Here is a 15,511-nt window from a genome sequence, read left to right as displayed (position 1 = left end):
CAGTACAATATGGTGAACAATTATTTATCGTTTATTTCACTTTTGGTGACGATAAAGTCAGACAAAGGGTACATGCAATTTGTTGATACAGATAAATCAACGGGATGTTGTAATTGGTACACTTTGTGGTCAAGAAGCTCGCTGACAAATAAAAGTTGATGAAAGTTTGTACTGGGTGCGTAGACGTTTAAATAGATCACGAGCAAAGGGAGATCTATATATTTGTACCATTTGTTGGATACTCTTGATGTGCGTACACTTGCTGTCTCTCAGTGATGAGATTGTTTTTGACAAAACAGAAATGATTTCTTTGTTCACAAAATCTGTTGTTGCTTCCATAACAGTCTGTACATCTACTTGATTAATTTTCTTTCATCAGACAGACGAAGTAGAAATAATGCAGGGTCAATGTAAACAAAATTAATAGTATTTAAGTTCATTTATATGGAAGACAAAATAAATGATATTTACTAGTTATGTGGCTTCTAAAGCACTTGTTCTTCTGTTGAAAAGATAGATGCTGCAGCAAGGGGTGAATTAAGACCCTGTATTTCTTCTCGTAACATTACATCTTCTTCTTCTGAATCATCAGGTGCTAGGTCTACTGCTTCAATATTTTGTTCAAAGAATGTTGGATGGTGAGACTGCAAATGTTTTCTTAGTCCATCTTCTGTAAGATATCTTCTGTCACAACTGCTCAAACAAGTTACATCAAATGTACGATCACCTCGATGAACTGTCCTATAATGTGATAACATTTCTATTTTTGTGCGTGTACGAGCAGTGCAATTCACGACTTCACATTCGATTCCTAAAGGCGTAGAGCAACGAATATACATACTTCAATACTAATCGGAGGCAAACAGTGCTACACATTTTAATTCACTTATTAATATTTCATACCTATATTTTCTGCTTGAATTTCCATGATGCAGCAAATCTGGAACACACTAGAGTTAAAAGTCAGGGCACAACAGACGAACTATTTTTATGAAGTCTGACCGTTTCAAGTTTCATGAAAACATAAACAATAAGCAGCGCCACCTTTCGGGGTGGCAACTCCGTTTTTTAGTTTGTTAACACCATTATCTGGTGCGTCAACCCCGGTTTCTGGTGTGTGAAACCCACAATGTATTTTTCGGGTAAAAATTCACCATTTTTTTCGTAAAAACTGAAAATCACCGTTTTTAGGTAAAATTACCGATTTTAGAGGAGGTAAATTACCGAAAAAAGTACATATTTTTAACAGTGCAAGCTTAGTCACGGGTAGCTGGTTCACACCAGTTAGTTTGTCATTACGACTGCGGTTGTTTGGCTTTTGTCTTTTTTTCACAATTATGACGAATTTCTATCCCACCCATTTTGCTGAGACTGAAAATAGTTCCTTGGATTTCTTTTGACAAAAGAGATGCACTAATGAATGCGGGAGAATGACGATCGCAGTCAGCCAAATAACCTCAATGTCAATTGGATGTCACTGGTATTCTGGGTATTTGCACTTTGATTTTTGTTATAATTCACCCGCATCAAAGTTGTTATGGAATGCAGTCAAGGTGATTACTATGCAGATTTATTCAAACAAGGTAAGAGTCAACCGCTACACATAACGGGGAATGCCTTTGGCGCCCATGCACGCAAACCCAAATAAGGAGAAATTGGAAAAAAAGGAAAGAAAAAAAAACCGACTTGTTTCCTAAACTGTCATCAATATTTTCCGTTTTTAATATCTACAGGTTATGGCCTAACTAGTAGGCTATAGTGATTTAAGCTCATGAAGGCCTGATTGGGAGCTACAAGGAGCACACAATTTGCAGTGTTTTCCCATATCTCAGATTAACTATTGAAATCACATCAGTTTCCTGCTAAAATATTCGGCCTGCAGATCTCTGAAACCGCCGATAACGACTTTTCCTCTATTAGTCGCACTATATTCAACACATTCTTCAAAGATTCAACATGGTGAAATGTAATTAAAAAGTATCCCTTCGAATCAATACATTTGCCGAAATATAAGGTAGATGTAGGTAGTTTGACGGATATCATGGTGTCTACACCACCTGACATTGCATTCGCGGTTTATGAAGTAGTGCGCCTTTACCAATACCTGTACTCAAAAGATGCGCAGATGTACCATAAAAAATGTCTTGAACAACGGACCAGTGGCGTGTTGCAGTAACCAACAACTTTGTGTGGCCAAGGTTTCCCCTGAATTTAAATAAAGAAATAACGAAAAATCCACAATACTCTACCTTCACAAAAAACTGGCTGCCAATTTTTCTTGTTGCATACTCGACTAGCTTTGCTTTCGTCATTTTCAATTTTTTCAAATTATTTGCAATACTTCGCTTGGGCTCTTCTTCAGTCGAGTGCACTCTCGCTTTTTCTTCAAGGGTCGTCCTTTAGTGTTGACGGGTAAACTTAGATGAATTGGCTGTACGGCACTCTACAGTCTACATGCAGCTAGAGCGGGCATTAAAATGAAATGAGGGGTTAGAGTGATAATGAAAAAATGCGTGATGGGACCCGATGAAACTTTATTTCAACGTAGTGAAACGAAAGGCACAGGTCAGGACTTGGGCAGCAGGCTAATCTCAGGCAGGCCCGTGCCCTCCAAAATCCTACCCGTTGAGGGCAGCATTGTAGCTGGCAGCGGGTCCACCTGTATAGCTTACTGGCACAATGAAATTAGAAAAAATATCTGTGTTGCAACTAAAGGCGAAATGTGAACACCCATGAGGTGTTCTTGGTTCTGAGACCAGTCACGTAGACCTTAATTTTCCTAAGTAATACTCCTCTATAGGCCTGCCGAGGTCCGGTAAGGATTTTATGACGTTCGGACGATTTACACAGGTAGCGATGCCCGGAGAGCAGTCCATAAGATTTGTGTGTCTGGCGCTATTTAATTGTCTATACACTGACCGAAAAAAATTTTAAGCCAGACTAAATAAGCCCGACTTTCTGTTTTTTTACGGTTAATTCAAAAAATAGAAGTCTGATATAAAAACATACCCCATTTTCATGATCAGCGATCAATTTCGCATCGGAATACTGTATTTTTAATGAAATCTAGGATTTGAGGAAAAATGGAAAAGCGAGAAGGCCTTCTCACTGTTGCAATTTTGGCAAAATTTTAGATTTCGCTTTAAATACGTGGTTTCGATGCAGAATTGAACGGGCATTACGAATATGAGGGTTGTTTTCTCGTGGAACTCATAGTGTTTTAATAAAACGTAAAAAACGGTAAAGTTGGGTTAAAAAATAAGCCCGCGCTTATATTGTCGGGCTTAAAATTTTTTCCTATTAAAAAATAATAGCTTTGAATCTAGATAACTATAGATGATTCTGATTAAAAATTACTCAAGGAACATGAAAATGGAATTTGTCTTTACGTAGAGTTTATGCTTTTGGAGTAATCTAAAATATGAAATAAATGTGTGTGCGAATGGAAACCATTACTAGCGCGCCAGTACGCTACAGCGCTAGCGTGAAACATCAAACTTCTTTGATTATTCAACGTTTGCATATGTATTTTATGTATATACTTGCATGCATATGCATATGTATTATACCTGAACATGTAGACTCAATCTTTAACGCATAACCCAAAATGTAACTAACGTTCAAAAAATCCTTTGTGGAATATTCATGGTGACAACTGAATGGATTGTAATTACGAACAACCATTATCAACTAGACTTGATAAGTCCTGGGAATGTGGCATAAGGTCATTGTTTTCCAAAGCGGAAATTTAGAAACCGTGATTGTTAAAGTATTATGGCCCAACAGACGCGATGAGCGCGACGCAGGCGCGATGAGCTGCATGCAGGGCTACTTATACGTTTGGATATGAATGCAAAAAATAAATAATGACAATGAAAAAAATGATAATGAAAATGTCCGCTAGCGTTAGCAACATGGTTTGGGGTCGTCATTCACGGTATATAATAGTTGCGTGAACATCTTTAACGTAGCGGCACTTGAACAATGACTGGGTATGGTACCCTCCCAATGTTGGGAACTAGTACCAAGAGTCTGTAAGCAATTACAATTCGAAACGTCAAGCGTTGGTATGATGATGATGGCCCCACCAATGATTGGCCCCCCAATGATTGGCCCCCCATTCCAATGCAAAACTGAATAGAGATGTAAGAGCTATCAGCTGATGCGAGATGGGGATCATATAGTACAGCAATATGATCTCCATCGGGGCAGGTCTGGAGGATACTAGTATGTCAGTCAAGTGCTTACTACTAAGATCGTTTCATGGACGTGTGATTTTTTTAAATTGTTAAGAAAGGTGGCATCGGGTGTCAAAACAGTTTCAGGAAGACGCTATCAATTGTAGTTTTCGGTTGTACAGTACCTTACAAAATTTCATTCGGAGATTCATCTGCCTCTATGTCCCTGGGGTTAATTGATTTGTTCATATTGCTTTGTTGATGAACGTTTACATTTTCATCTTCTACGTGCATCCGAAGGTAAAAGGAGTGCATTGAGGCCTGTCGTTATTGAATGATATTCGTAGGGTTTTCTGAAAATTAACTTTATCAAGTTGTTGTCCGCACATTGTTAAGCAACACTTAGTTCTGCAGAACGTAGTTAAAAGAGAAGGGTCAGTTGTCGGAGGTGATATATTTTGTTAGTATGTACGCCGTTCTTTTTATCTTTGTGCATACAAATTTTACACTATTTACCCTAAACTAACAGTTCTTGGAATATTTATTGATATGTTAATTTCATTTTCATCCAGATTAGAAAATGGAAAATCAGTCGAGAGGAGGAGGACGTGGTGCAATGGCATATCGAGCACCTCGAGGAGAGACTACACTTCGTAAACAAGTGGGCAGTGGCCGCTTATCGCTGGGTGCAATCCCCAAAAATAGCGAATCGTCCATAACCGAATCATGGAGAAGGGCATCTCCTGCAGTTCACCAACGCCAAAATGGAAATCGAGGATTTCATGTACCATACCCAATGCCACATCAAAGGCAAGGCAGTCATCGAAGATTGGATTTTGAATACATCATGAAGTTGGCAAGGGACAATGCACAACCATCGGATGTGATACGTTGTCTCGGCGACCCCGAAAATGATTTAGCTCTCCAACTTCAGGAAAATTTGAGCAATGTCGAGTATTTGGAAGTTATTATAGTCGCCCTTGGAGGATTCTGCATGAAAAATGGAGCCTCGCAATTCAGAGACAGTTTCGCTACCGTCGTGAACATTTTAGCGGCTCAAAAAATATTTGCATACGTCATTTCAATGACCATAAACATTCCCATGTCTCGGGCCCAAAATTTGCCACCGAAAGAGGAACGTTTGAAACGCCTAACCACCGCCATCTTTCACCTGACAACCGAAATGTTGGTCTTGACGCCCGCCTTGAGTTGCCACGCGTTGGGCGAGAATTTCTTTAGTGATATCATCTCATTGAAGGCCATGCCTTCAATAAAAAATTTGAACACCTTTTCCAGACCAATACGAGGAAAGTAACCTTTCTATTCTCACTGTTTTGTACTGATTTTGGATAACGTTAGTTTGCACCGGTAGATCAGGTGTGTACATCAAATCAATCGCTTGCCGAAGAGGTTGACATTTTTCTGTGAAGATGAGTTCTTGGATATGTAAAGGATTTTCAAATAGAGGTTGTAATCGGTCCGAGATGGATGGTATTTTAACAGGGAAACAGTTGGCGTCTTGCATCCTCGATGTGTCTTGATTTGGAATACGAAGACGATTGACGAACTCTGGCGAACGATAAAGATGAAAGTCCAGACTCGTGGATGAAGTCAAGTTTGTGGAACGGAAACCCTTGGAAGACTGACACAAGATGAGACGGTAAGGGAAAAAAAGGCATATTGACCTTCTCGTGTTTGTTGACTGCTGCAGCTCGTGTTATTGGTGGGGCCAAAAGTCAACAGACCGTTCGCTTCTAGACTTTGTTGTTCCAAAATTTATGACGACCTCTCTGGGGCTGTTCTTGGAAAAAGTTTTCATCGAGACTGTTTTCGACAATAAATTTATGGCACACATGGTGCTTTGTAATTTTGAGACAAACCTCTGAAAACTATGCCAAAGTACACCAAGATAATGTTGTATGGAGAGTAGTCTACGTTTTTATACTTCTATTACGAGCATCTTCGTATAGCATTTACATCCAATTTAAGAATTTTGCATTTGGAATATCAATATCTGCAAAAGAGAAAGAAAATGGTTTATTTATACATTTCAGTATTTGTAATGACACTATTGAAGATTTCAACCGCCGTCGTTCTGCGAAGTGCAGCTTTACGACATCCTTATCTTTCCAAACAGTAATCGGCATGGCAGTGTACCTTACGCCTGATTTATAAGAAGGTTACATTCCTAACAACGAAATAGTTACCATAATTGTTGTCCTAGTTTTCGTCCAGACTAATTTATATTTCTTCAGCATTGTACAAACGAGTCTTCAAATTCATCTGACCGGCACAATTTATCTGGTAACATGACCTAACACGGCTATTCAGCAGTCGTTTTAGTTCTGGGTAACAAAATCGGAACGACTCCATTTGCCTGCAACAAAATGGCGTCGCAAAGCCCACCACTATTATAACGATCACAAAATAAATATGCTAGTTTCACTGTGAACATTTTTTACAGTGTTTCTTGATGTTAGCTTATTTTCTAGCCATGTGCATATTGAATATCTGAGCTGAGTTATTTAATATGGACAAAGCGGTAATTTGACGTGTTTCATTAGCCCAGACACTGTATCAGAGCCCATATCTGAAATGACAACTGCTTCTCTTTTTTTTTGTCGTTTTCATTTTCTTTTGCTAACGACTTTTATTTTCTTACAAGGTCATCACAAATGGAAAGAGAACCCCAGGGGTTTCTCAAACGTTGCAGCATTGACGACGGTTAGTGTATATCGTCCAACCGTTTAGTTGGAAGCGATGGCCGAAGGTGATAAGTTGTTCGAAAATTGAGCAGTTACCCTTATCGATGTATTTCAGCATATGGTGTCGATCGTTTACTTGAATCCATCACACAAGTCGAAATCTTCAGTCCATTAAGGTAATATTCTCAAATGGCATTAATTGTTACTGAATTTGCAAATAATCGTGATTCTGCGAAGCTAGAACATTCTGCCATAGCACGTGTTCGAACTTTTTCATGTCGTGTTCACGATTCAGCCAGTTAAACTTTTACTCACAAGTTTTTTGTTCGTACGTTAACATTAGCCGGAATTTGTAGAAGGGATATTGCTAACTAATTCATGATAAAGAGGTGCTTGGCTTTGTTTTGTTCTTCAAACAATTCGTAGTAGAAAAAAGAAAGGTTTCAACGTAAAACCTTTAGGGATAACATGGCGTTGGGGCATCGTCATCTGTTATTACAGTGTGCAGTTAGATTTCGTCTCTCTCGCGTTTGTTATACCAGTTTGGTTTTTTGCAGTCCTTTCTTAACCTTTTCAATTTACAAGGTAGTGCTGAAGGCTAAGATCGTTTCATGGACGTGTGATTTTTTAAAATTGTTATGAAAGGTGGCATCGGGTGTCAAACAGTTTCAGGAAGACGCTATCAATTGTAGTTTTCGGTTGTACAGTACCTTACAAAATTTCATTCGTAGATTCATCTGCCTCAATGTCGCTGGGGTTAATTGATTTGTTCATATTGCTTTGTTGATGAACGTTACATTTTCATCTTCTACGTGCATCCGAAGGTAAAAGGAGTGCATTGAAGCCTGTCGTTATTGTATGATATTCGTAGGGTTTTCTGAAAATTAACTTTATCAAGTTGTTGTCCGCACATTGTTAAGCAACACTTAGTTCTGCAGAACTAAGTGTGCCTTCAACTTTTATTGAAGGCCATGCCTTCAATAAAAAATTTGAACGTCGCAGATGCCTTTGATGTTCTGGAAGACGGGATTCAACAGTTACAGGTGAAACGACAAGATATTTCGATCGTATTATTTTGATTAACGTGATTGTTTTACGTAGACGGCATGGAGTCAACACATCCCCCTTGTAGTGAACAAAGAAGAACGCCGTACTCGCAGGGAAAAGTATCTGGAAGAATTGATTCAACAGGACCCGCCCAATGATTTCCGGACGCTGAATGTAATGCCCAATTGGGAGGATGTCTGCATGGATTTTGAGCCTTTCCTCCGTCCGAATATTGTCAAGGGCAAGTATCCAGACATTGCGACCTATCTGGACATTCAATTCCGCCTATTACGCGAGGATTTCTTTAATCCATTACGCGTTGGATTACTGGCGTACAAAAGCCAGACGGATAAGAAATTTTCACGGATACGAAATCCGGATAACATTCGTCTTTACTATGAAGTTCAAATTCTGGAATACCATATGCACGAAGAATGTTATACGATTCAATTCTCTAACGCCGGATTAAGGAGAATCGTCTGGGAGCACAGCAAACGGTTTCTTTACGGATCGCTCCTTTGTCTGTCCTCAGATAATTTTAAGTCATTCCACTTGTTCACGGTTTTGGACCGGAATCCGAAACTTTTGGAAGAAGGCAAAATAAAAGTCAAATTTGAAGGCGGTACTTTATCGGCAGCTCTCAAAAAGCAGAAGTTTGTCATGGTGGAATCAACAGTGTTCTCCGAATCATACCGAAGCACCCTAACAGCTTTACAACGGATCAGTCCTACTAATTTTCCGTTCGAAGACTACATACTCGGCCGAAATACTTCACCAGTAGTCCCTGATTATCTCAATGCAAAGAATGTAAGAATAACTTCAAAATAAAACAAAAGATATTTGTCTGTTTAATTTGAATATTGGTGTCGATTAAACTTAATGGTGTCGTTACAGGCTCTCTATGATTTGAGGTGTGTGAGTTCATGCGTACGTCGTGCGTGCATATGTCGTGTGTGCGTACGTGCGTACTTACGACGGGTAACCGCGCGCGTTATCTGTGGTGGTAAAGGAGGCAATTCACAAGTGGCCGAGATTAGTGATGCTGATGATGGTTCCTCTAGTAAATCGCAAAAATTCATTTCCCTATTTCAAAACAATGCCGTTTACCATTTTATTAATTGTTTTTACGATTTTCAGATGAGCAAGCAGGCAAACTCCGTGCGCAAGAAGTTCCCATCCTCGAACCAAGCTTGCGTCCTAATGCGAATGAGCTGGGACTGGATCCTAGTCAGTGTACTGCATTGTACGCAGCGTTGACGCAAAAAATTTCTGTGATTCAGGGACCACCAGGAACTGGGAAGACGTATTTAGCTCTGAAAATCGTCCAAACTTTACTGAAAAACAAACAGCACTGGAATAACGGACAATGTCCACTATCATCGCCTATTTTGGTTATTTGCTACACCAACCATGCTCTAGACCAGTTTTTAGAGGGCATATCCAAATTTACTCACAAGATAGTGCGCATTGGTAGTCAAAGCAAATGTGCGGCCCTTGAGCCTTTCTCGTTAATGGCCTGGAAGAAACAGCCAGGGCGATATTCACATGGGGATACAAGAAAATGGATTTTCGAAATAAATGACCAACTACGCGAGATTGACAAGTACCTCGTTTGTCTTCAGTTAGAAGAAAGAGATATGTAAGATATATTGATCTAATAATGGTATTGCTTGACAGGGAACGAGATGTCCTCCGCGGTGTTATGATGGTGATGCATTCACGTGGACTGATTCACGAAGATTCACTGCTGTACATGAAAATCATTCCAAAATCTCTGCACAGTGCATTCGAGGCTTTAAAGCATTCAATGGTGAGATCCGGCAACAGAGATTGGACAGCTTTGGGATGTTGGCTCGGAATTTACAGGAACGAAGACCTTCAACAGCTTTTCAACTGTTTTAGTAAAAATAGTTCTGAAAAGCATCATGCTACAAAGAATTTGCCTGTAGTTTCACCAACGGAGGAAAACGAAACAGCAGACGATCAGTGGGATAAGGCACTCATTGAAGAAATCCAAAGTAAACCAATTATAATAATTCGTAAAGTACGAATGCAAAATCTCTTAACTTTTTTCGATTGTTCTCCTTCTAGCTGATCGTAAAGTAGAAGACGACGACCACTTGGCGTCTGTAAAAGCGAAGGCAGTCGATAGACATTCTAAGCCAGAAGATGAAGCCCTTAAAAAAGTGTTTGTGAAGTTCAGCTACAAGTCCAGCGAAGACGAAACATTGATTAAGGAGTACAGAGAATCTTTGGAAACTATGGAAGGAGAAGATGTAGCCTGGTATGAATTTCATATTCAAGAATTGCAGAACAGAATTTTGCTTCTGCGCCAGTTGCTCCAGACGGTTCCTACGCTAAAAGAGAAGCAACTTGATGAGTGGTACACGAACGATATAATGCGAATCCCGTTGCACATTCGTTGGATGATGTACAGTTCCTGGAAAGTCAAAGCTCTGGACATTCAAGAAAAGCGAATTACCAAACTTGAAGAGAGCTATGTGAAACATGCAACACAATTAAAAGACGTTCGAACTCTGGAATCGGCTGAGATCTGCCAAAACGCTGATATTGTAGGTTTGACTGCAACAGGAGCAGCTAAACAGAGGGCCCTCCTAAACCATCTCAAACCAAAAATAGGTTGAACGGCTTATTCGTTTACCAATCCATTCAATCCCCTTCATGATCTTATTTTTCTCTCCAGTTATTGTCGAAGAAGCAGCGAAAGTTTTGGAAGCCCATGTAGTTTGCGCATTGTCATCGTCGTGTCAGCAATTAGTTCTCATTGGTAAAACGCGTATATTGAGTCATGTTGCATTGTGTATTCATCACGGACTTATTTTTCCACAATTCACAGGAGACCATCAGCAACTGAGACCACCGGTCACGGTCCATCGTCTAGCCAAAGATTTCTTTCTAGACGTTTCGCTGTTCGAAAGGCTGATCAAGAATGGGATGGAGCCTTGCATTTTGGGCGTTCAGCGTCGCATGCGTCCCGAAATAGCTCGTTTAATTGTCCCTGCTATTTACCCGACGTTGGAAAATCATTCTTCAGTTCTGAATTATCCCGCTATACGAGGCTTGGCGTCAAATATTTTTTTCCTGACACATTCCGAGCAAGAAATAGGAGATCATGAAGGCAAAAGTCATTTGAATCCGTATGAGGCGCAGCTTTCCCTGGCTCTGGCTCGACATCTCATTATGCAGGGATACGCGCCCAAGCAAATTACAATCCTCACTACGTATTCCGGCCAACTTCTTCATTTTTTCAAGATACGCCGAGAACAACCAGCTGTTCAGTCTGTTCGCATTTCTGTAGTGGATAACTTCCAAGGTGAAGAGAATGACATCATCATCCTTTCCCTTGTGAGGAGCAATGAGGATGAAAACATAGGAATTCTTCGCATCGAGAATCGAATTTGTGTGGCACTGTCAAGGGCTAAACAGGGATTCTATATGATTGGCAATATGCAAAATTTGCAAGGGAAGAGCAAATTGTGGAATGGTATTCGCAAAATGCTTGAAACAAATGGTCAACTAGGACCGGACTTCGAGTTGCAATGCCGCATTCACGACGTTATAACAAAAGTAAGTTACACAGTGATTCCGTCTAAATTTGTATTGCTAAATATTTTTTTTTTAGGCGCGTAAAGTGGCAGATTTTCCACCAGAAGGTGGATGCATGGAGAATTGTGCTGTAACTATGGGATGTGGACATGTTTGTCCCAGGATTTGTCATGTTAATGATCGGAAACACACCCAGTTCAAGTGCAAAGAAAACTGCACCCGTTTTTGCCCTGTCGGACATCCATGCCCAAAGAAATGTTTCGCAGATTGCAATCCTTGTGTTGTGCGAGTGACAAAAAAACTTCCCTGCACACATGAACAAATCGTATTGTGCTATAAAGACCCAGCCAAAGAATTTTGCCAGACACCTGTTTGGAAGGTAAGTTGTATTAATCGATTGTTGATAGATCATCTGTTCTGCAATAATGGAAACGTTTGTAGATTCTACCAGCTTGTGGCCATGGAGTTGATTTATTGTGTGGAGCATCTGTTTCCGAAGCTGTATGTCCCGAACCTTGTGGAATGACTCTCGATTGTGACCATATTTGCCCACTTTCTTGCCACAAAAGGAGCTCTCATGCAAACGTGAAGTGTCAAGAGCCTTGTCAACGTCAATGTTCTGATCATCACCCATGTACGAAGATGTGCTTCGAAGATTGCGGCAAATGTCACGTCAAAATGACGAAAACTTTGCCATGCGGCCACGAGGTGAAACATCTGAGGATGGTATTGTTTTTTTTTTTTTGTTTGTCACATATGTTCCTTTCGAATTTCAGGCGGAAGTGGAATGCAGCGAGCCGTTAGGGAACGTCAATTGCAACGTAAGAGTCATGAAAACTCTTACAGAGTGTGAACACACAATTGAAATTGAATGCAGTAAATCGACTGATGGCTATAAATGTAAGAAGCCGTGTGAAAAAACATTGTGTATCGATGGCCACCCATGCAAAAAGCGCTGCTTTGAACCGTGCGGACGCTGTTCGGTCAGAATGGAAAGGCAGCTTAAATGCGGTCATTCGGCGGTTGTGGAGTGTTATGTGGATCCTATGACGGTTAGATGTCGTATCTTAAAAGAAGGATGTCTGTTACCTCTGTGTGGGCATCGAGTGGCCCTTCATTGCGGGAAAGACCCGTATCAAGCGGTTTGTCCTCTTCTTTGCAACGTACGGCTCGAATGTGGTCATAGTTGCACCTTGAGATGCCACACTCGTAAGGACCCAGACCACCAGGAATACCAATGTAAGAAACAATGCGGGAAGACGAAACAAGGCTGCAAAATGAATCACAAGTGCGGCAAGAAGTGCTTTGAGGACTGTGCCCCTTGCAACGAGAAATGGAAACGAACTTTGCCGTGTGGGCATTCGATTTTTACCGAGTGTTATCGCAACGACGAAGATATATTTTGCCCGTAAGTTGAATGTAGCATTAAGGTTTCAAACTCAAGTAATGTTCTTTTGTAAATAAATCGCACAGGAAAATGGTGACAAAGGTTATCCCGGAATGCGGACATGAAGCGCAATTAGAATGTTCCACTGTACCAACTCGGCTTCTTTGCAAAGAAATGTGTAATTTGATGTTGCCTTGCGGTCATGCATGCAAGAAAAAATGTTGCAAACCGTGCAATCAAGCCGACTGCAACGAACCGGTAACAACCTCGCGATTGAATATATGCGGTCACCACGTCACTTTGGATTGCAAAAGCTTTCATGCAGGTAAACTCCGTTGTGTTGCTTCTACGTGCTTATTCAGCATTCGACTTGTTGCTTTTAGTTGACGGAATCCCGACCGAAATCCAAATGCAGTCGCATCTGAGAACCTGCTCGAAACCGTGTAATGCCACGCTTGATTGTATGCATCGCTGTAAGGGCACTTGTGGCGAATGTTTCAATGGAAGAGTTCATCGCGCGTATGATTACAGGTGCGGCCGTTCTCTTGTCTGCGGACACATCTGTGACGTCAACTGCAGTCTTACTTGCCCACCGTGTAGAAAGATATGTGAATATTCATGCTCGCATAGCAGGTGTCGACATACGTGTAGCGAACCTTGTAGCGCTTGTCAGGTATTCATGGTGTTCTTTTTTTCTCGGTTCTATGATGGATGTTTTTGCAACATTACTCTTAATGTAGGAGCCATGCGAATGGAAGTGTGAGCATCAAACGTGTGGAAAGAAATGTGGGGAGCAGTGTGATCGCACTAGATGTGATGAACCATGCAATAACAAGTTGCCGTGCGGTCATTCCTGCATAGGATTATGCGGTGAAATTTGTCCACGGCTGTGTCGCGTTTGCGATAAAGATCAACTGACAGATTTCATTTTACTTGGTAATGAAGAAAACGACGATGCAAGGTAAATTATATCTCAGTACCAATGTGTTCCAAGCCGGTTTCATATTGATTGCTTGTATTGCACTTAGATTTATTTTCTTACCGGAGTGTGAACACTGTATCGAAGTGGAAGGCATGGATCACTGGATGGCTACAGACGGAGGTGGTCAAATTCAGCCAAAGTGTTGTCCTCGTTGTAAGACCACCGTTCGGATCTGTATGCGCTATGGCAACATCATCAAAAGCACCTTCGATGATATATCAAAAGCGAAAAAGAAAATTTTGCTGTTGAAAGGCAACCCCCAGGTGTTCTTCGAAAGGGCTGCCGCCCTAATGGAGAATTGCCGAAGTCTTTTCAAAAAGTGCCAACCGCTTAACAGTCCGATCGTCATGTTTGCTCATGAAAGTTTTGGGGATATTTGGGCACAGTTAAGACCAAAGATGAAAGGCAACGGAAAGAAAGTCAAACCGTCTATTGGGTCCGACATACGTTTTCGAATCGAAGTCAATCTGAGTGTTATCGAGAGAGTGCTGGAAATGATGGCAAAAATGGTTGGGAAGGTTAATAACCCGCACGACTCCCGTAGACCATTAATGTCTACTCCTGCGCCCACGACAACCCAGTCGATATACATGGCCCCGGAATTACGTGATGAATTGCACGCTCTCATTCAGAAATTGCTACTTTCTCTGTTTGAGAGATCCCGGATTTCCGTAGAAGAACATCGAACTGTCGAACGTGAATTGGAGCGATTGGAATATGTTCAAGCTTATTTTGTTCTGAAAAGCTCTACACTCTTTCCAACCGTTGGGGTAACATCCTCCGAAAACCAAGTCATACAAAAACTTCTAATGAACAACGTTCGAGTGCTGGAAGATGGCGGAAAAATTGAGATAGAGTCTGCGTTGGAAAAATTGGGAGCCAAACTGAAAACTGGTCTTGGAATTAGCGACAAGGAGCGCAGAGAAATTGTTTCGGCGATTGGATTGGCACAAGGACATTGGTTTAAATGTCCCAACGGCCATATTTATGCCATCGGAGAGTGTGGAGGAGCTATGGAGGAAAGCAGATGCAACGAATGTAACGCTGTTATAGGAGGACGGAGTCACCGATTGCGCGACGGTAATAGTTTTGCTGCGGAGATGGATAATGCCACTCGCCCCGCTTATCCATTGTAAGCATGAATTCATTTTCTTATTTGCCTCCCTTTTTTATCTCTTTTTTCTTTTCGTTTCAACTTCTTAATTTGGAAACAATTGCATGTTCTAAGCATGGGTTTAAATTTAGAACGCAAGTAATGAGGAATAGCAATTGCTTTTTTTTTTATAAAACACTTTGGTTGTTGAAACTACCAAATTATTTTTTCTTCGTTATCTTAAAACTAATCGATTTGAACTTCGACAGTTGCAAAAAAAAAAAATGCAACTCCCGTAGTTATTTTGCACTTCCATCCTTTTTAAACAATTATCAGTAAAAATTCGCTGATGTCTTCCTAGTTCACTGCCATCTCCTGTAACGAAAAGCTTTCTTTAAAAAACCTTGCTTTGCTACCACTTAGTTAATCTAGTGTTGTGATTCGTTAACTTAGAAAAGTTGTTTTAAAACGGGGAAAAATGTATTGCACGATGAAAGATGAAATAACATAGATGTAACGACAACTAGATCGAATATTTTCTTTTGTTATTGC

At 40.6% G+C, this 15,511-nt stretch overlaps 1 protein-coding gene, 1 long non-coding RNA gene and 1 pseudogene across 2 annotated transcripts; 1 reads left to right on the top strand and 2 right to left on the bottom strand.

Moving 5' to 3' along the window:
- Positions 1-15,511, bottom strand: part of LOC130701589 (uncharacterized) — a 90,588-nt pseudogene that overhangs the window by 50,002 nt on the left and 25,075 nt on the right.
- LOC130701615 (uncharacterized) lies at positions 9-1,036 on the bottom strand. The gene is made up of 3 exons (XR_009004121.1): positions 904-1,036; positions 472-811; positions 9-369 (listed from the first exon to the last, which is right to left on the bottom strand). It is a non-coding gene; the product is annotated as an uncharacterized LOC130701615 (long non-coding RNA).
- LOC130701597 (NFX1-type zinc finger-containing protein 1-like) lies at positions 7,760-15,482 on the top strand. Its single transcript, XM_057523549.2, has 15 exons — positions 7,760-7,926; positions 7,985-8,737; positions 8,825-8,990; positions 9,068-9,533; positions 9,608-9,948; positions 10,022-10,570; positions 10,635-10,718; positions 10,788-11,518; positions 11,574-11,876; positions 11,939-12,205; positions 12,274-12,905; positions 12,971-13,209; positions 13,268-13,557; positions 13,625-13,845; positions 13,913-15,482. The coding sequence occupies exons 1-15, from the start codon at positions 7,855-7,857 to the stop codon at positions 15,000-15,002; spliced, it is 6,204 nt and encodes a 2,067-aa protein (XP_057379532.1). The 5' UTR covers positions 7,760-7,854; the 3' UTR covers positions 15,003-15,482.

The sequence above is a fragment of the Daphnia carinata genome, chromosome 1, assembly GCF_022539665.2.
Source record: "Daphnia carinata strain CSIRO-1 chromosome 1, CSIRO_AGI_Dcar_HiC_V3, whole genome shotgun sequence".
Lineage (NCBI taxonomy): Eukaryota > Metazoa > Arthropoda > Branchiopoda > Diplostraca > Daphniidae > Daphnia > Daphnia carinata.
The sequence above is the reverse complement of the archived record's forward strand: the minus strand, read 5'-3'. Positions and strand labels throughout refer to the sequence as shown.